The sequence below is a fragment of the Melopsittacus undulatus genome, chromosome 3 (assembly GCF_012275295.1).
Source record: "Melopsittacus undulatus isolate bMelUnd1 chromosome 3, bMelUnd1.mat.Z, whole genome shotgun sequence".
Taxonomy (NCBI): domain Eukaryota; kingdom Metazoa; phylum Chordata; class Aves; order Psittaciformes; family Psittaculidae; genus Melopsittacus; species Melopsittacus undulatus.
The window spans coordinates 70,151,387-70,172,437 of record NC_047529.1 but is presented as its reverse complement, the minus strand read 5'-3'; the positions used below and the strand labels follow the sequence as shown (position 1 = coordinate 70,172,437).

General features: G+C 36.7%; 1 protein-coding gene across 5 annotated transcripts in view; it reads left to right on the top strand.

Annotated features, from left to right (window-relative positions):
• Nucleotides 1-21,051, top strand: part of EPB41L2 (erythrocyte membrane protein band 4.1 like 2) — a 98,370-nt gene that overhangs the window by 33,947 nt on the left and 43,372 nt on the right. For all 5 annotated transcript variants that reach the window (XM_034060629.1, XM_034060628.1, XM_034060627.1 and 2 more), the window contains exons 3-5: nucleotides 5,084-5,562; nucleotides 6,875-7,087; nucleotides 16,786-16,890. In XM_034060629.1, the coding sequence (XP_033916520.1) occupies nucleotides 5,098-5,562; nucleotides 6,875-7,087; nucleotides 16,786-16,890 (783 nt within the window). In that variant the 5' untranslated portion in view covers nucleotides 5,084-5,097. The remainder of the gene's footprint in view (nucleotides 1-5,083; nucleotides 5,563-6,874; nucleotides 7,088-16,785; nucleotides 16,891-21,051) is intronic.

Below are 21,051 nucleotides of genomic sequence, written 5' to 3'. Positions count from 1 at the left end.
ATTTTTCTCAGACTGTGTTGCTCGTCGTTTGTTGGACAGATAACAGGAAAACAGAGCTGTCTCTTGACCCATGTTCATTTTCTGGCTTCTGGAATGAATTTGGAACTTAATCCCAGTTTTCCACTGAGCATGTCCTTTAGCAGTGTCAGGGCCTGGGTGGGGTCACTCACTCTTGTTCAATAGAGCCTTTTTCAAAAAGGCTGTTGGATTCTCATCAGCTTACAACATTTTTTTCACTGCTGGGGAACAGCACAAAACCAGTTTGATAAACAACAGATTGTATATGTGCATGTGTAGTCTGGCAGAGAGAGATTTCTTAACTTGAAGATGCTATTTGAGATTTTTTTTCTTTTTTTTTTCCTTTTTTTTTCCTTTTTTTCCTATCAGAGTATTTGTAGGTTGAAAATACAGAAGAAACGGTTTCCTGTTACCTCTGGGTATGATATAGCTAGCCCTGAGAGAGCTGCAGGATGTATATTTGCTTAAATGTAATCTCAAAGAAATGTTGATGTGGGCATCACAACTTGGCTACATATAGAACTTGAAAGGTATTTGTGCTTTGAAAGTTTTTTATATTTATGTTCTGAAAGGTATTTATATTTACTGAAAGTTTTGGGGTTGCTTTTGTTGTTTATTTTTGTGATGAGCTTTTCATGTTGCATGAGTACTATTACACAGATGATGCAGTTTCTCTGCATTTAATTTAGTTTGGGACACAGCACTTTCTAATATTAATCTGTGGGTTTTTTACATGTTTTTAGGCTGCTACACAGTGTAGCAAAGCTGTTTAAAGAATTGTTTAACTTCCTCTTTTAAAAGAATTCTCAATTGGTTTTGTGTCTCATAGTGTTATCTTTGCTTTCTGGAGAGTTGTATCTCTTCCACTGAATTTTCCTTTAAAACAAATCCTTTTAAGTTGTGTATGGATTGTGGTAACTATGTTATTCACCAGACAAAACAAAGATGCCCTGCAGCAGGTGTTTTCTGAAAAGTTCAGAGCTCTTGAGAGATAGGATATAGATACATGGCATTGTCCTGCTGCTTTAGCAAGAAAGGGATTCTGAGAAATAGCAGTGTTCTTGGATTCTGCTTTCACTTTGCAAAGAGTTGAGGTCACTTCCCTAGAGATGGCTTTATAAGAATTTGTCACCATAATAGAACATTTTCACAATAAAGCTATCTAGACTGCTGGTACTCACTTGGCAATTTTAGAGAAAAATACCTTTGTCTCATTTGCTGTCCATAGCCTTGCTTGTAGTTTGTTTTGTCCTCACAGTGATCTTCAGAATTACTCTAGTACTTGTCTTATATTGCTGTTTGAGAAGCATCTTAAGTTCACACCATCCTATGCAGGGGCTTGTCAGAGTTTTTCTGGAGAGTCCCTGCGTGTTCTGTGTATTGCAAGGAATGATGAGACATCTGCAGTGATTTTCTAGCACTACAAAAATTAGCTTTGGAAACTTAATGATATTTCAATGTTTATGTAAGGATAAAAATGTTTTCCTAGTCACTCAGGTAGGCTACTGTATTTTGGGGGAAAATGTATGCTTGCAAACATCCAGCTATGTAATGGTTGTCATGGGTGTAAATGTGAGGGCTAGCAAAATACCTGTTGTTTTGAATAGTGACTTCACTCTCTAGGTAAAAGGATGATTATCAGTGTAGTTGCCATTAATTCTGAGGCTGCTAGCCACTGTGATGCACCTGGAATTCTCTGGAAACTGTATTTGATAGACATAAGACCCTTAGGGGAGACACCATTTTGTGCCATTTCTGCTCTTGCAGATAAGCTTAGATGCTGTGTGAATATACATATATACTTAGGCACACACATGTTCCTGTACAAATGTAACTTTTTTTTTGTCATGGAGTAGTAATTAACTTTTTGGCTCTGGAGTTATATTTATTACAATATGTTACGTTAATAATCCTGTGAAAGCATTCAATTACTTGTCATAATTTGGGAATTACACTTGTAATTGGAGTACTGGTGCTGTTAAAAGTTTAACCTTTGAAATGTGCTACTGATATTTAGAACTATTATGGCACCATCTGCTGACTAGTGTACAGACTGGCAATGGCAGTTTGCTGGCCTGGTTACCTCCTTGCAAATAAGCTTCCAGTTTAGGAGGCAGTTCGACCAGAATCATAAGGAGAAAGGGTGATTTTTTTTTGTTTGTTTTTTAGTTTATGTTTGGGAAAAATATTTTTAGCAGGAAATACTGTTACAATGCCAGCAGTTTGAATTATAATATGCCTTTAGTTCTCTAATCAGCTGCATTATTGCATCAGGCTCCTCTGAACTGTGAAGCTTTATAAGAAAGAATTTTTAGGTGTCTTTGACAATATGTGGCATAGGATTGTTCATGGTAGTCTCTTGGTCAATGCGTTACCATCTAAGCCTCCAGAGAAGAGCTGTGATGGCATGAGATCAGATCAGGCCTCAGCTCCAGTGGTGTTGTCACAGCGTGGGAAACGGATGGGCTCTGACAGGCTTCTGCCCTGTGGGTACTGCTGAGATTCGCGAAAATGCCGAGTCTGCAATCTGTCTGTTCAGTGCAGGGAAGGGCACACAGACCTGATATCTCATTTCTCAAGGGGTGCATAGTTCTTGTGCCAAAATGAAACTTCAGGAAAAAAATAATAATGCCAAGCTTGTGATAAATAAGATACATATTTTGGGAAGTTTGGGAGGACTATCTCGCACTCCTGGTCATTGCCCTTGTTCAGTAAATTCATCCATTGCTTAAAAGCTCGTTCATAGACTACTGGGAGTATAAAGAAATCTACAGGCTTAGCAAAGAGGTGTGTTTTGTACATTTTTCCCTCCCTGTTCCTAACTTTTTTCCCCTGGAAAAGCACTGAAGTTGCAAGCTTACAGGAAACTGAGCTCTTGAAAGAAATTACCTTCTGCTGTTAACATCAAATAAAGGCTTTAATTGAACATGGACAGACCTGTTCATACAGAAGCTGTAACAAGTTTCCTTTGCTTCTGTAGTATAATGCCAAGTTCTCCTTTTAACTATATCTTCGATTATGAATCCTGGGCACTTGGAGATGCAGAACCTTTCTTTTTTCATACTGAGCAAGATTGTATCACCCACTGCTATCCTGTATAGATTTAATCAGTTAAGATGTGTAACTTGGTATCCTCAGTTCCTTTTATTGTTAGAACAATACCATAGGGACATGTTTACAGGGTGATTTATTTTGCTTAGTTCTAAGGAATTCTTTGGAGATGCCTCCTATTTGACTGTATAAACAAAATATGATCTTAATTTTGAGAGTGGGGTATAGTGACTTTTTTTAGTGTGTAAATGCATTTGTGCATATTTGGGAAAGTAAAAAAAACATTCAGGGCATGCAGTGATTTTTCTTTCCTGTAGCTTCTTTTAAGATTTGTTTATCACGTTTTCTAAAAGTTTTCAAGCTACTTTCTGAGGAGAAATTGGTTCATTCTTAGAGGTGCATGAGAAAAAAATCACCATGTCTGTTAATAAGGAAATCTCCATTTGACTTATTAAGTGGAGTGGATTGCTGATCTCTGATCAGCAGAAGTTTGGATTTTTCTCTTAGGGAAAGTAGATTATAGCTCTGTATATATTGTTCATTTTGATAGTAATTTTTTTACATTAGTCAGATTGATACCTACTTAGGAAAGAACAGTAACAATTCTGTGTATATGAAGGGGACAGCAAAATGAAATTTGATTGGTAGCCGATTTAAAACTAGTACACTAATATGTGGCTTTAAACAGCAAATTCAACAGAAACCTGCTTTTCAGAGGCCTATTACATCTGAGATAAATAATACGTAAATATTAATACTTTATCACAACTAGCTTTATTAATAGTATTAAAACTTGAAGGCTTTTGTAAAAAGTGAAAGAAATGGCTACATAACTAATATTTAAGCTTGACATGTATTCAGAAGTCTACTGTAGCAGTAAAGACACTAACTTTTCCTTCGGTTTCCCTAGTTGGCAATTGTTTTGTTTTAGACAGTGAAGTTTACAGTAAAAAGCAATGAAATACCCAGAACTTGTAGTTACTTTTGGTCTCAAGATCTTGTTTGCTTAATGTGAGTTTGCCTGTAGATGGTTCAAAGTTCCCATGTCTAAGCTTCTTACTAAGGTAACTGTCAAGTTTATTTCCTTTGGCTTAGTATTGTTCATCCCTTTTGCCAGAAGGGCATATCTATTGTATATTTAGGCATCTATTAGCTTCCTAATGGCTTAGTCTAACTTTGTCTGACTACTTATGAAAGTAACCTGGAAACCTGGAGGCAACGTGTTGCTGCTGCCTCGTGATCTGAACTAGTTTCCAGTTGGCACGAAGTGCAGTTTAAAGTGTGGTGCAAGTTAACTGCGTCAAGCCTGAATAAGATTACTGTCTCTTTGACTTTTTTTGGCAGAGGTAAGGGCAGCAGCTTTTGTGTTCTCAGCAGGAGTGCTGAACTAATGGCCTCCCGATTCTAATGGCAGGCATTGATGACAATCGATCATAATAGAGAGTGTCCAATGTTTTAGTTATGTGATTGTGACTACTAACCTGCTAACCTTCAGGTCAGAGAGACCATCAGTTTAAAACTTCATTGTCACTGGTGTTTATTTACAGCCTTCTTAAAACAGCTAATGGAATCTAATCACTTTAAACTTTGTTTGTTGGACCCTGGTATGCTTGTTTTCATTGGCTCACTTCAGTAAATTGGAAAAATAATTACTGAGTTTTCAAAGTAATGCAGCAAAATACATTGTCACATAGCTAACAAAATTTGTTTATTCTAGTGATTTTTTTTTACTTTTTTTTTCAATAAATACCAGTAATATTAAGATTAAACAGGAAGGAAACTATTGGTAGGTCTGTTTAGAGCAGTACTTTTGAGAATCTTTATGTGCAGAGCACTAAGTTTTAGCTTACTGCTTTTACTTGAGTAAAGAATTTTAAAAGAAGTATTTCTTTAAACAAACAATTTTACTTTAGAAACTCTTGTAGACTATTACTGCAAGTTACTGCAAATAATTTGAGTCAGTAAAAGTAGTGATGTTGCATAACAGAATTATTTTTTTTGTTGCTTCTTTTAGTATTAGTTGTGACAATGACAACTGAAGTTGGCTCAGAGACTGAAGTAAAGAAAGGTTCTGATCAGCTGGGACCAGAGAAAGCCGAGGACAAACCTGAAGAAGCATCAGAGACTCCAGAAGATCAAAAGTCCAAGGAAACATCCTCTGAAGAACCTAAAGATTCTTCCTCTGTCCCAGCACCAACTAGCCAAAATAGTCCAAGTAGCCAGAAGAAGGAAAAAACTTCACCTGAAAGCAAGGGTATTTCTCGTTTCCTTCCTCCCTGGCTTAAGAAACAAAAATCTTACACCTTGGCAGAGCCTAAAGATGAGACCAAGAAGAGGACAGGGGCACAGATAGCTGAAGAAAGTGAATGCCAGACACCAGAGGGGGTGTCTCAGCCAAAAAAGAGCTTAGAAGTATTAGTGGCTGAAAATCAGCAAAATGCTAAAGCAAATGACAAAGAAGAAAATCACTCTGTTAGTAGTGCTGAAACACAGGTACGTGTGGGAAGGCTAAGAGATGATTTTGAGCAGTTTTACTGAAACCTGATTCCTGATTTCTGTAATTCATGTAAAGTTTTGTTAGATCATATCGGGGAAAAAATGACAGCTGCTATCTGCCTTCTTTAACGCAGTTGGGTTGATATGAGAAGCATATCTGGTTTTAGAGGTTTCTACTCTGTAGCAGATCATTTTTCACTCCAGTAAATAAAAAAAAACTTCACACTTTGGCAAAGGAAGTTTTAACTGCATCACTGTGGTAGAAATGAGCAGGGATCAGAGTAGAAGCTTCTTAAAGTTGGCTTTGTCTCTGAAGCTATTGGATCACATAAATACTTCCTTAGTGACTTAACCACAACAAATAGCAAACAGATTACCTCTGAGTCCTTATAATCTCAATTTTTGTTATCCTTTACCTAGAAACCATGCTTGTGGTCACTGTCCTTACTGATTCATTCTAAGAGGTTGGTGACAAGTTCCAAGCCAAACACCACCTGCTGCAGTGCTCCAGAGTCTTGCTTTTTGAGAAGTTGCATGTCAGTTCTTAACACTCAAATCTCACATTCTACGGAGGTGTAGGTGATTAAGGGCATAAAGTATTTTTCACATGGGGAGAGGCTGAGAGAACTGGTACTGTTCAGCCTGGAGAAGAGAAGGGTCAAGGAGAATCTTATCAATTAATTCAACCTCAAGTGAGGGAATGAAAAAGAGGCAGGCTTTTCTCAGTGGTGTGCAGTTCAGTGACAAAAGGCAAGAGATATAAACTAAAACCATGCAATTCCATCTCAAATTACAAAAACAGTCTCGTTTATCCTGATGATGAGGCAAACACTGGAACAGGTTGCCCAGAGAATCTCCATCTGTGAAGATGTTAGAAACCCAACTGGGTAAAGTCCTGGGCAAACTGCCATAGGTGGACCTCAAGAGGTCCTAGGGCTATTAGACTAGATCATCTCAAGGGATTCCTTCCAACCTCAATCATCCTGTCATTTGGTATAACCTAACTTTCATAATCGCTTGGTTTTTAGTTTTGTGTAAGTCCTGGAGCTTAGGTTTGTTTCTGTTAGGGGAAAAAAAGCCGGTAAAACATTAAAAAAATTATCTCATTTGAAATAAAACAAACAAAACCAAACCCCCAAACCAGGAAAGGACCTTCTGTGGTTTGAGAGCAAGAATATCTGGTCCCCAAAGGAAGACCTTGATGCTTACACTGGTTATTGTGCTTCCTGTACGTGCGTAACTTTAATGAAAGTTTTATGAACAAATTAAAAATACCCACCTTCCTATTTTTTAATTGGTTTTTATATAGCCTGCCAAAGAAGATGGTAAAGAGACAAAAGTAGAGCAAGTTGCAGAGGAAAAGGAAGAAAAACCTGAAGGAAAAGAAAAAAGGGAGACAAAAGAAGTGCAGACAGCTGAAACTAAGCCAGAAAATATTCCTCAGAAGTCTCCCAAGAAAATTAAAACTGTGCAGTGTAAAGTGATGCTTCTGGATGGCACGGAATACAGCTGTGACCTAGAGGTAAGAGGTCAAGTTTCTATAAAGAGAGCTCCTTTTTTAGAGAGAAGAAGAAAATTTGCTTTCATTGCACTGATAATTTAACAAATGCATTTTTGTATATCATGAGAGCTCATTGCAGTGTTATATTTTCATTGCTGTGTGTCATGGCTTAACTGCACAGACAGCTACACACAAGTCAGCCACTTACCCTCAATGGAATGAGGGTGAGAATCAGAAAAATAAAGAGTAATATTCTTGAGTTGAGGTAAAGACAGTTTAATAGGACAGAAAAGGAAAGGGAAATAATAACAGTGATAAAAGAATTTGAATATAAAAAGTTATTCACAATGCAGTTGATCGCTGCCTGATACCACTTTATATTTACAACTGAAAAATTCTATTTTGAAGTATTTTAAGTCTAGCATGATTCAGTTAAGTTGGTTGGCAAGAAATAAGTTTAATTATTTGTAATAAGTTGAGATTTTTCTGTAAGAACAGAAGCAAAATTAACTATGGAGGGGGTGAAAGTAGAATAGAAACAGCTTGTTTTATATGTTCATTGGAATAATTTATTGGACATGAACAGTGCTGACTGCAATTTTATAGATGAATTCATGTTCTTAAATACATGGAGAACTCTTTATACTCTGTTACTTTACCAAAATAATAATGTCTCAGCTGCTTCAACTGGTAATTGAAATATCAGTCCATGATCTCTTCAGTGGATCCTAGTAGATCACTTTCTGATGCTGATCTTTTTAGTCTTTCTGTAGATATATTTAGTGTTTGGGTAAACGTTTTAGTTCTGCTTTTACAAAGTAACAGAAATTATACAAGATTTAAAAAGAAAATAAACAAAACCTCTACAGTTTAATCACAAAGTGGGAAGCCCAGTTTAGCTTGGTTGACTTTCTGGTAATACAGTTTTCAATTTGGAGCAATTCCCATGGCTGAGACGTTCCTGATGCCTCTTCCAGTCTTTTCTGTGCACTGTAGATGAACTTCATTATATTTTATTTATGTTAGAGGCAGTTCTTTAAATATACTTGTTAATAAGGAAGTAAAACTGAAAAATACATTGTTTACATTGCTGTTATTTTACAGACTGTTTTTGGTAGAACCCTGTCTTTTTCTAACTTTCATGATAAATCAAGTAATAAAATCTGAGATAATACACTATTCCTAGGGGTCTTTTCTGTTTTAGTTACAATTGCTTTAATTTTTTTTTTTCTTATAGAGAACCCGATCAGTTTGTACTTAACCTGTAAGGAGTGTGAAAGAAGAAAAATTGTTATATTTTGTCATTGTTCGTTCTTATTACATATATAAGACAGTAGCTGGGAAAGGGCATAAAAGGAGATAAAGCCATGATAGAGTAGCTTCAGTATCAGCATATAGATTAATGCTGTAGTTAGTTGTCCTGGGTTCAGCAGTAGCAGTCACGCAGTCAGGTGGGGTTTTAAACCACGACATTAGTACAAGCTGATAGGATTGTCAGCAGTAACTAAATACTGAAACTTTCGTGGTCAATTAGTAGATACAATGCTATACAATTAATTTGTGACAGTGGTGTAATTGTAAAGTAAGAGGGCTTGATATTTGAATTCAGGTATTATATACCTTGGATTCTGGAGAACCTTAATAGATAATCTTGAAGTGGATAGTAAGTCCTTGTTTGTTTTTAAAATAAATTTAAAAAAGAATACTGATACACTACTCTTAGTCCACAAGCTGTTTTAGTAAGAAACTTTTTCCAGCTTAGAATCATAGAATCAACTAGGTTGGAAACCAATGGGAAGTCTCAGCTTTAGCAAGGCTTTTTAACACTTTCCCATAATTGTTCTAGGGAAATGACTTATGGGCTAGGTAAGTGGAAAATTATGAGGACTGGAATCTGGCTCAACTGTTTGGTTCTCAAGGTTGCAGTCAGCAGCCTGAGGTCCTGCTAATATGGCAGCTCTCTTCTGTAACTGTTCGTTGAATTTTGTGATCTAGGCCAGTTCTTTGGTCTGACTCCAATCTTATTTCCCTCTAGTTTCCTTCATTTAAAAAAGTAGTTTCAGTATAGGTTCAGGTAGTAGCTGACATCCTGTGTCTCGTTTCTGGCTTTCTTTTTCTGTTTGTTTTTCCTAAACTTTAATTTCCATTCTTTTTTCTGTCAATCTTGTTTTTCATTTTTCCCGAAAGAACAGAATAATCTCTGACAATAGTGTGTGTGCTTAGGAAGAAATGCAATTTCAGTAGACCAGAAATTGCTTTCTAAGCTTCTACCCATGTGATAGTTAAACTTCTATCCTGCTTATCTTCCCTATTGCTTTTTGAGCTTAATATAGTTCTAGACATATTTGTGGCTGCATTTCTTTAGCTCCAGTGCTTTAAAACACTTCAACATACTTAATTTTTTGATAACATGAGTTTTGAATTTTGGTTACGGAAATAATTGGACTTTTTTTCATACAGCATCTTATACAAAAAACAGCCTCCCCATCCCTCCCAGTTGAAGCTGGGTTTGTTCTTCATTTTGCAAAGTGGCATGTTTGATATAAATTGAATTAGGCTAATCTTTCAAAGTTGAATGGTTATAGAAGGTATATTATTCAAACTTAAAAAAAAAATAATCTGTTCAACAAAATGCTAGTGAACTTCCATAGAATGCATTAAATGATTGTACTGGAAAAGAAGTTACAGGTTTTAGTTAAGGTTTTGTTTAACAGAAAAAGTTTAGCTGGGATTACTTTTTAGAAACGTATTGTCTCTGAGATTTAGATTTAGCAGCAAAAGCTGTATAGAGGTTGGTCTGGACCAGGTTCCCTATGCCTCACTAGATGTTTTTAAAAATTTAGTATTTATCAAGAGACAACCTGATATCATAGAATACTAACTTGTTAAAAACTGAGTTCAGCTATAGTTCTTAGCACTGGAATTCTGTAATATAAAGCTGAGATAAGGGATTAATATAAGGGAATAGGTGAAGTCCTGTGGTTGTGATATGACTGAAGCCAGTTTGTGTATGTGGAGTTACCTGTTTTCTGTCGTGGCTACCACAGATTGGTTTTTGTAACAGTTCCGATATTGCTCAAGGATCTTTTTAGTGTTGGCAGTTGAGAGCTGTGTGATGCCATGTGTGGTAGTGGCTTTGTTTTTAACTGAAGGAGTATGGGAGAAAATTTGTGTATGTTTTGTATATCAATGATTACCAAGTTCTTCTTTGCAGGTACCTAGGGTTGTTTGAAAACAGAATTATTTCTTCAGGCATGTTTTTGCATGTCCTGGGCAACACAAAAGACATGCCTGACATGGTTGATGTTTGGCTTCCAGCATAAAGTGCATCTCAGATATTTCTCCATTTTGAGGGTTACTTTGTAAATTAATTTATTACTTCTGAGAGTAATCTGTTTGTTCTCTTGCCCTTAGAACTCTATTTTGCCTTATTAGGTTTTCTGACTGGTATCAACTTGCTAGTTTGAATTTTAAGTTGGGGTTTTTTTTTTTTTGTTTGTTTTTTTTGTTTGTTTTTTTTCCCTACAAATATTTCAGTCTCTGTTGTGATGATTTCCTTCAAGGTTTTGTTTTTTGTTTTTGTTTTTGTTTCTCATCTATCTTCATACTTTTACTTTGCTTTTGTTAGATATAAATTTGAAGGACCTGGTTTGTAATATTTTTCTTCAGTGTAGCTTCTCCACATACAGTACTCCACTCCTGCCAAGAAAAGTCCATGAACTGTCAGTGTAATGAAACTAGGCCTTGTACCAGGTGAAACATATTCCTCAGTTCATTGTCATTTGAAATTTTTATAGTGTTTCATGGTCTTTGATTTCTCAGTCAATTCTGTCATCAGCATCTCTGCATTGGTATCTTGGGATAGTTGATAAGACAGGTCTCTCTGGCCTGTAAATTATTACTTTCTATCCTGGCTACTTGCTCAGAGGAATTAAAATTTTAAGTGGAAGTTGTGTTATGTACTTACATGCAAGCCAGTCTTCAAACGTTGTTTTTTTGGGGGGTTAGGAACCTGAAAGTTTTGTAAGAAAGCAAAATAACCTCAATTGAATTGTTATATTTAAGCTCTGAAGCTTTTACTCTAAAATGTATAAAGCTCCTTAAGTCCACAGGTTCCATATTAACAAATTAGATTTATTTTCTGTGTTCTGTATCTTTAAAGTAAAAATGTCCAAAGTTCTTTCTCTTTAGAAAACTTCTGAAATACATCACAAAAATAGTCTTAAAGTATTCTGTTAAAGTAGATGAGTTATGGGTACACGACATGTGCATACATAGAACATAAGCAATTGATGAAATTATTTCAGCACTATAATTGTAACCCTTAGAGATCAGACTCTTCAGAGTAATGTGTGAATGCTTGGAGAGGAGGAAGGAGGAAAAAACTATTGTTTGAATAGTTCTGGAGGAACATGACTTGAAACAACTTTTACAGGCTATTAACTGTTAAGAAATTTCAGTTATATTTTACTATCTTTAAAGAGAGTTTAGTTCACTTACAGGAATAATAACATACGAGTGTATCAGATTTATCAACGTATGTGAGTATGAAAGACAGTGAGTGGTATTTGCCAAAAATAGTGAAAGACTGAATCTTTGTGGTTACTTGAAATTACAGATCCTTTAAAGATTCTGTAAGAACCTTTACATTAAAGGATAAAATAACTTCATGATTCAGTAGTGTAGTATTTGTGAGATGTAATGGCAGTTGAGTTTTAATAGTTTGAGTGAGCAGACTGTTGGAATGGTTGAGATTTCTAGAAGCAGTTTTTAACTTCTTTATGAAAGACAGTGCACAGTGCAAGTGACATAATTTTGACCTACTGCTTTCCTGATAACTGACATCTGTGGGAGCACATGCAAGTTGTTTCAGGGTGATCCACATGTGCCTCGTGCTTTCATGATAGGGGAATCAGCTTGCTTTTTCTTCTTTTTCTGTGGTTTCTTAGGTAGTTGATAGGAAATTTTGTTGTATTTGGAATCTGAGGTAAAGATCTGTGCAGATTTTCTGCTTTAAGCATAGTCTGGGGTTTAGTAGATAACACAGTTTAAACAAACAAAAGAGTGCTAACTGCATAATGATTTTTGTTTAGAAGCAAATGAAGATCCTGTTGGGTTTGTTTACTGCATTCAGTCAGTGGTCTAATTAAATATTTATAACAAAAGGCATTTAAAGGTTGCCAGCATTGACCACATTTTATGCACGTATGAACAAGTGAAATGAATTAGAGTTGACATAGTTTCTGTGGTTACTTGCAGTTTGCTAATACAAAGTAAAAATATGCTTCCTTAATGTACAATGATCAGTGTTTAACCCTGAATTAAGCAAAGTATGAATGAAATGCAGGGTTGGTTTCTGCCATGGCCTGAGAGAAGAGTAGCAGCACTGAGTTTGTCCTTGGAAGCTGAAGGAAGGACAGCTCCTATTTGGGGTGTGTTTAAAGCTCATTTGATGGACTGAAATCCTACCTCAGCTGTTGGGGAACAGATGAGAAGAGGCACCAACACCTAGAAGTGTCAGAAACTAAAAGGCCTTTTTAGCTGTATAGCAGTGGAAAGACCAATGGAATGCCTTTTCGAGGAACGTTGAAGAGTTTGCTGTTGTCATCCCCTGCAGAGCCAGGAGCAGCAGCTGTAAGAAATGGGATGCATAAATGCTGCTTAAGGGATCGCAGTGCTTTGGAACACCCACTGGTGTCCTGCCAGGCAAGGGAAGGTTTCTTGCCCTCAAGTTCGATCAGGCTGGGGGAATTTTGCTGCTCTTGGAAACATCCCTGAGAGGCTTCAGGTTGAAGAAAAATTGGGACTGGGCATCTCCTGCGAAGCATGACCAGCCTGTGGAATGAGGAGTCAGGTCTGTCCAGGAAAGCAGCTCTACAGTACAGATCCCAAGCCCTTCCAGGAGACAGGGTCAGAGGCAGGCATACCTACAACATTGCTCAGGCATGGACTGAGACATGTTTCCTGGGCCCTTAAGGTGGGGGTCACAGGGGAGGCTGCTCTCAGCCATTGAGGCCTATGGCCTCCAGGACTCCAGGCACTCCTCTCCCAGTTTATACTTGTGTTCTTACATATATTTCTGGGGTTACTCTGTCAAAGGTGCAGAATCCAACGCTTATTCTTGTTAAATTTCATCCTGTTAATCGTAGCCCAGTGCTCCAATGTATCTAGATACCTCTGTGAATCCTCTTGTCCTTTGAGAGAGTCAGCAGCACCACCTCATTTGGTATCATCAGCAGACTTGCTAATGGTGCATTCAGCTCCTGCGTACAGATCATTAATAAATGCATTGAACAGGACTGGTAGTTGTGTTTATTTTGTATTTGTAGCTGGCAGCTCTTTTATAGCCAAACAGATCCATGATACCTTATTCCAGTTCCCAACTGGGTAACAATTTGGATTCTGTATGTCTGCTGCAATTGCTTTGCTCTTGTTTGCCGCTCTTGTGAGAAGGAATTAAATGACAAACTTTATTACTCCTAGTTTTATGAAGTGGAGGCAGCTGCGATGTCTAAATAGACTTGGAATGGGTACTGCAATAACTTTGTCATCTTTTAAACTACTGGCTCTGCAAGCCTGTCCTCACTGCTTTGACTGTTTGTATAGCTAGGCTGAATATGCGCACATTCTTGCAGGACCTGAGAATGGAAGTATACTTTTACTGCCATTTTATTGTTGGAATCAGGACTAACGAGATTTCCTTATTTTCAATGCTTATGTCTGCTGTGCTGTATCCAGAAGCATATATGTACGTGTATACCTATACGTAAAGGCTTATCTATACATATAGGTTTATCTATACATATATATAAGGTTAGCAATTATCATTTTACACTGTTGTGACTACCACTTGACATATCAAAGAGCTAGTAGAAACAAAAAGAGAATCCAGTTGAAAGAATAACATTCAGCTGTGCAAACCATGATTTTGACTTATTAAAGTCCCCTGCTCTTCTATTAAAAAGTTACTAACTTCTGAAATGACTGGATCACAGTGCTTGTCTATTTAACTTCAGTTCTTCTTTAGAGACACTCTTCTGGAAAAACCCATGCTCCTAGGAAAATTATAAGTTACCATGTATTTTAAACTATGTAGCAATGCCTGAAAAAATTGCTTTTTCAAATTAAATACCCCTCAGATTTTTAAAACTATATAACTATATATAAAAAACAAACTAGGAGTCTTTTAATTTTACAAGAAGGATTTTATAATGAGAACTGTTGCTGATACTGATAGGCTTCTTATGCTTTTGAATTCACAACAGTTCTATAAATGTAATTTTCTGATGCTGTAACTTCTTTGTATCATACCGTTTAGAATGTAGACTAATGTAACTTGGCCTTCATGACATGGTGATGTTTTTCCTCACATGGACTTAGAAGCTATTATAAAAACCTTTAAAGATACAGTGTTTATTTGCCAGTGTATCAAAGTTCTGTTGACTATAACTACATAAGAAACTGCAATATTTTACTATTGAATTTGAAATGTATTTTCTGTAAATTTGGCCAATTTATTTCTGTATGTCAAAAGATTTAATATTAACTGTGGGTTTTAGTTTGTGAACTTTATAAAAAGCTACATAATTAGCAACTGACTCCATATATGAACTTAATGATAGCATACATTATTTCTGCACTAATCTCTACATTTCCTTTACTGACATATGTATGCCTGGAACTTGCCTTTGCAAGGTATGATGAGTGATGTGCACAATGATTTAAGAAGAAGAATGATACATGCATCTGAGCAGGCTAAGATTCTTTAATCCCTCACAAACTTTTCCTGCTTTCAGATCACTTTTTTACATTTCTGATTTTTTTTTATTAAGCTGAAGGTGAGGCTCTCAAGAAAACAAAGTGGTTACTTCAGATTCTTATGGGAAATAGCCATGTCTCTTCGAAGAGTAAAATTTTTGAGAGTACCAAACAGACTTAAGATTCCTAGCTCCCCATTTCAAAAGTGACTCAGACTTCTAAGTTCCACTGCCGTACTGTGATGCTTGTGCTACTAACTGTGTTCATTTTTTGCGTTTGTGTCTTTGAAAATTTTCTGATCTCCAGGACTGTAATGTTTGCTGAACAATGCGATCTTGAATAAATAAAGGCTTAGTTTCTTGGGGAATAAACCAACAATGCTTTCAGTATTTGCTCAGTGCATGCCTCCTTTTCTCTCCCTTTCTACCCTCCTGGCCTTACTGCTTTGTGCAGTGTAGCTGAGCTGCAGGTCAATGCAGAGTTGGGGCATATTGTAAGCGTGCTGCCACTGTCTGTAGGGGACAATGGCTGCAGTGTCACCAGGGCCTACACAGGGGCACTTGATGGTGTTTCTGTGGAATTGTAATAGTGCTTGGCATTTACTGAAATCTGTAGGATGAGCAAATGCAAAAATTCCTTTAAGCTGCCAGGCCTCTGAAAATGCCATGTTGAGGCCTCATTGATAAATGCCCCAAGTAGCAGAGCAGTCATGAAGGAGTCAGTTCAAACTGGGAGACTGCATGCCATTCATGTTCAAATTTTAACTGTGCAAAGAAATTCTCCTCTTCCCCATCAGTGCATGCTGTGGGCCATCTGCTCTAAAACTTCATCTCCTCTCACCTTCCATTTCCAGTACAACAAATCTTTTCCCTCACACCTGGCATACAGAACTCAGGCTTGAACCTGTTTTTTTTTTTTTTTAGCAGCACTAGGGAGTTATGGGATGCCCTTACTTACATTCCTAGTTCCAAGGACAAGAAGAACATGGAAAGCTTCAGGACTAATTGCCATTTGCTTAAGCTGTATTAATACTAAGCTACAGCAAGCAGCCTTTTACGAGTGTGTTAAAATGATGATTACTTTTCAATTACTGTTATAAAGTGGCAGACTACAATATTGAAGCTAACCTCAAACAAAAAAAATGTTGGGTTTTTTTTTTTATTCTTTTGCTATTGACTACCACAGATATTTTTAGGAAGAATAAACTTCCTTAGGCTAGTTTTTATTTTTGAGTAGCTAATGGATTTATTGGGTACTGAAAGAGTTCATAAATCTATAGGTAGAAGGCAACCCTCATGTCTAGCTGTCTATATTGCATAGGTTTTGAGGGGCAGAACATGTTGCTTATGTTCTGCTGACACATGTATGCTTCTTTGACTGGTCTGATCACTGGCTTTTAGTAGTTTGATTGTTCTTTTTGTCTCTTGAAGGTGATAACATGCTTTATTTTCCTTGGGAACTCATACCATGTGATTCATTAATGTCATGGAGATAAATGCCAAAATGCTATAAATGCAAAATTTAACAGAAATTGGCACGATACGAAGTACATTAATTTTTAGAAAATAACAGTATAGAAAAGGTTGTCTCACATGAAGAAATCTTACATTATTTAAAAAAAGGAGATCCAGAAAAACTGAAAGCTGTTTATGGTGCACACTTTATGGTGCAAAATATTTGAATCAATGTAGGTACTGATTTTTTTCTTGTGCATTCAAGCTGGGTTTTTTGTTGTTGTTGTGGGTTTTTTTATTAATTTAAAAAACTTGAAATGTCTTTATATTTGTCAGTGCTAGATATACCTTTCAAAATACGGTGAAAAAAAGTATCATAAGAAAGCCATGACTGTGTAACTTATTTCATTGATATTGTGAATTTTCCTAATACCCTCAAATAACAGTACCTGTAATTAAGAATTTTACTGATTTACTGGTAGTAACTTTTTCTTTTTGCTCTTTCAGAAAAGAGCAAAAGGCCAAGTGCTGTTTGACAAAGTATGTGAACATCTCAATTTACTGGAAAAGGACTATTTTGGGCTGCTGTTTTATGAGAATTCAGAGCAGAAGGTAAGCCTGTAGAAGGAGTTTGCTTGTTTGTTTTTCTAAATTGCTATGAACTTCACTAGTTTAGTGAGATATGAAGTTACAAACATTGGAGTAAACCATTATAAAATGCTTAGATGTTGAATGGTCAAGCACACATGGATTGTTGAGCTGAGAAAAATCTTAAATCAGTCAGTGGCATGCATTCCATGCCACACCAAAAGCCAATTTAGATTTTCTTGGCATCTGGACATTTACAGTTAGCTATGGGCTGGCTGCCACTTTGTGAAGTGAAGATATGCGAGAGGTTATATTTTCCCTCATAAAGTAAATGGACTAATAATTACACGTTGAAGTGGGAAAAAATTATATTTCTTTTTAGCCTCCATATTGTGGCAGGAAACGCCATTACATGACTAGTATGCTTGGTCTGGAAGGTTTTGCTTTTTTCTGCCATCTTTCTCATCCCACTATTGTGTTTGAAATGCAGTCTAATTTAGTGGTCTGAATAGATCTGAATCTCTGACAACTTCCATTCAAATTTAGTAGTTTTCCAGGCTTGCTTGCTGCAAGCATTAAGCAAAATACTCAATTCCTCTGTGTTAAAGATACCCATATATAAAATGGGTTTGATGTGTTTTTTTACCTAGGTATTTAATTTTTTGTCTTGATTTTTAAACCATTTATAGAAATTTAAACTTCTTCAATATAACAATGAAAAGCATGTCAATTGATCTTAAAAGTAATTGTGGTTTAAATATCATAATTATTATTTGTTATTATCACATGTTGTCACTTTAGTAGTACTGCTCATTATTGAAAGTCTATACTGTATACACACAGCAAAACATAAAAGAGCAGTCTGATCTCTGACAAGAAAGGAAAAGTCTCATAGCAGACCTGGGATCTTTGAGCTGAACCAGGACATAGTCCACTTGAGCAGATCCTACAAGGTGGACCAGGGAGTCTTTGGCTTTTGAAAGTACAGCAGGAAAGTCTGGATTGATGTAGGGTTATTTTATTTTATTTCATTTCATTTCTTTCCTTTTCCTGTGCTTCTGGTTGGACTAATATTTCTTGCTGTTCCTCAGTCATGTCAATGGAGGAACAGCACATCACACCTTAAAAAGATCCCATCTGTTTTTTCATACTTGACTGTATATGAGCCTGGGTAGTCTCATCTGTTCCAAAGCTGGCTCTGCCTTGAAGCACAGATCAGTTATCTCCAGAGGTCCTTTTCAGCCTGGATGAGCCCCTGAGCTCCCATTGACTGTGGAGGTGCTATTGTGGCAACACTCACAAATGAGGTATTTACATAAATTCAGTGAGAAGTATTCTGATAATGAGGTCCCCGTGGTTCTGTTATTTTTATACCCAGGCTGATTCTAGCACTCTATTCAAGGAGTCAACCACTCATCACCATAATTATGGACAGCAGCAGGCTTTTGTTTAAGAACTTCTGGAGAAAGCTGGTCTGATTTGTTATGAAGACTTAAAAAACCCCACACTTGTTGGATTTTGTCTTCATACAAGTATTATTTGAAGAAACTTAAAAAAGAGTCTTCTAGCAGATTTGTATTTCACACCTCCTACTTCTGTTGCAAGACTAAGCTTAATTTATGGTGAACTGCAGGAACTACAAGATTTTGAATGCCCATGAGTAGCAGAGAAGGAGGGGTTTATTTTGGGTATTTCCTAGCTGGATAGCCCATATGCTCTAGATTTTACCCAGAGTACCATTATGTGGATGGTACTCTACCCCTGGTGCAACTTTACGTTGTGATTACCAGGTAAGTGAGAATATCCAGGTTTTCAAAGAAGAGTTTGAAAATGTGGGTTTTGGCATGAACCTAGTCACTTGGCTAAGTGCTTACATTCTTTTACAGGTTGCATGGGGTACTGTAATGTGCACATTGATACAGGCTTGCTTTTACTGCTATTGTCACTCAAATCACCTAATTCAAAGCTACTGTTTTTGTACAACACTGTGTTTGGAATTTCTTATGCAAGTTATGGTATAAACTTATCTCGATAATGTGAAGGATGGCTACTGCGGTGTCTTAAGAAAGCTTAGGGACTTGGAACTTTTGCTCATTTTAGGGCCTTCTATTTTGTTCACCTCTAAGTTTTTGACAGTTTTTTAATCTCAGTACCAGGTCCTTCTGATCTTTTTTTTTTTCTCCTGCTATGACTGCCTGTTCAGATTAAAATGCCACAAATCTCTGACCTCTAGGCCGGTCAGTACTAAATGCTGAATTATGTGTTTTTCTTGTTCTTGTGCACACATCATAGCCACCCATTTATAAGCCAGCTGTTGAACTCAGCAGCAGCTGTGGGGTGTGGAAACTGAATGCCTGGCTCTCTTTTCAATTAGAGCTGTTCCCTAATGGACTATCAGGGTACCATTGGAGGAGCAGTCCCATTAACTTTTCTCTATGGTGTTCTGTTCAGCTGAGAGAGTTGTCATGTCTTCAAATCAAACAGATTTTTGTTAGCTTCAATACACACTTTAAAACTCTTTAGGTCAAATTACTCATTAATGATTTCCTTCATTGTTTTGCAAATGCTAAATTTATTGGCCTAAAGTTTAGGTAGTGATTTCACTGTATCACACCCTCAGAAGTTCACAAATGAGCCATTCACACTAACTGGTCTACAGAAGTGTTAGAAAGCTTCTGCTCTTACGTTCTGGGCAGCAGCTGGAAATACTGTGCTTCTGGATTTGTACAAAATACTTTTGTACTGGTGGAGAACATTTTGTTGTTCTTTGACAATTCATTACTTTCTGGTCTATAACCTTACGAATCACAGATTAAGCCAATAATTATTGCCTACTGGAGCAAAGTTGTGTGTATACACTGTCTTTTGATTTGAAACACAGACCTGTCTATTCTGCATCAAGAGGTCTGTTTCAGGGTAGACTCTTTCAATAGAGTTTGTTTTGTCCATAACAAAGGGCACAGATGCAAAATGCCCACCTTTGTAATTATGTATATAAATGGAGTATAAGCATGTGACTTTATTTGACCTAGTAGTAATGGAAGTTGGTGAAAAAGTCTGCTACTGTACAGTAAGCTCACTCTAAGGTTTGGAAAATCAGAAAATGAACTGTGTAACTTCTGGAAAGAAAAGATTATTCTTCTTATCTTGCAACATATTCTGTATTATATGTTATATCTTCTACTTGATAGTGATAAAGCATTGAAAGTAGCATGCTCAGAAATCCTAGTTTTCTGCTGTAGTTATGCCATGCTATGTTCTATATTTACTTACTTTATATTTGTCCTATAATTTAAGAGTTTTAAGCTATGATTCAGAGAAAACTCCAGGAGCAAACATGCCAACAAAGTTTTCAAACTGACAAGCAGGTATTCTTTAATGCGGCGCCGGGAGACATGGGGGATAGCTCCTCCTAATGTGTGTCTCTCTATTGCTACACAAGCCATCCGTATATAGTCCCTGGGCATACATACATATTCATGAGGCTACATATGGATTGCATAATTTTCCAGAAGGTTACCCACATGTGTACAAAAATGTGGTGGTGGTCTCTGAGGGTCCTTTACTTCTTCCAACAATCTTCATCACTTCTGGCAGCCTTTGAAGCATGTGCAGTAGATGCTTATACCAGTTTAATTGGTTCGTTAGCACCAGAGACATAATAATCCTCCTATCCTCCTGCTTATCAGTTAGTTTAACTGTAGCCCATCCTTGACCCCTGCCATTCCCAGATACTCCTTATCCCTGTGTCCTGTTCTTCTAGACTGTTTTTCTTAAAACTACATCAACTATAATGATTTATCTTGCATCAGTATGTTCTCTAGCTGTACTCTGTTTTTTTTCTATATATCATGAACCTCAGTAATTTTCCATTGCCACTGTTACAAAGCCATCAAACTTAACATTGCTTAAAACTAATTCTAAAGGTTTATATATTCCATTTTGTGATTTTGTGTTCCCCTTGTTTCAGCTACTTGCAATTATCTTTAAGCTACTTGTAGTTATCTTTGCAATTGGAAGAATATGGCTGTGTATCATTTTGGAATAGAACTCGTGCCAAAACTGAAAACCTAGGATAACTGTAGCTGAAGTGAGTTTCAGCTAAAAGTATTTGAAGACTTCTATTGTCTTTCAAGGCCTTTTGATGTCAAGGCTTTTCCAACAGATAGTAGTTCTTCTGACTTA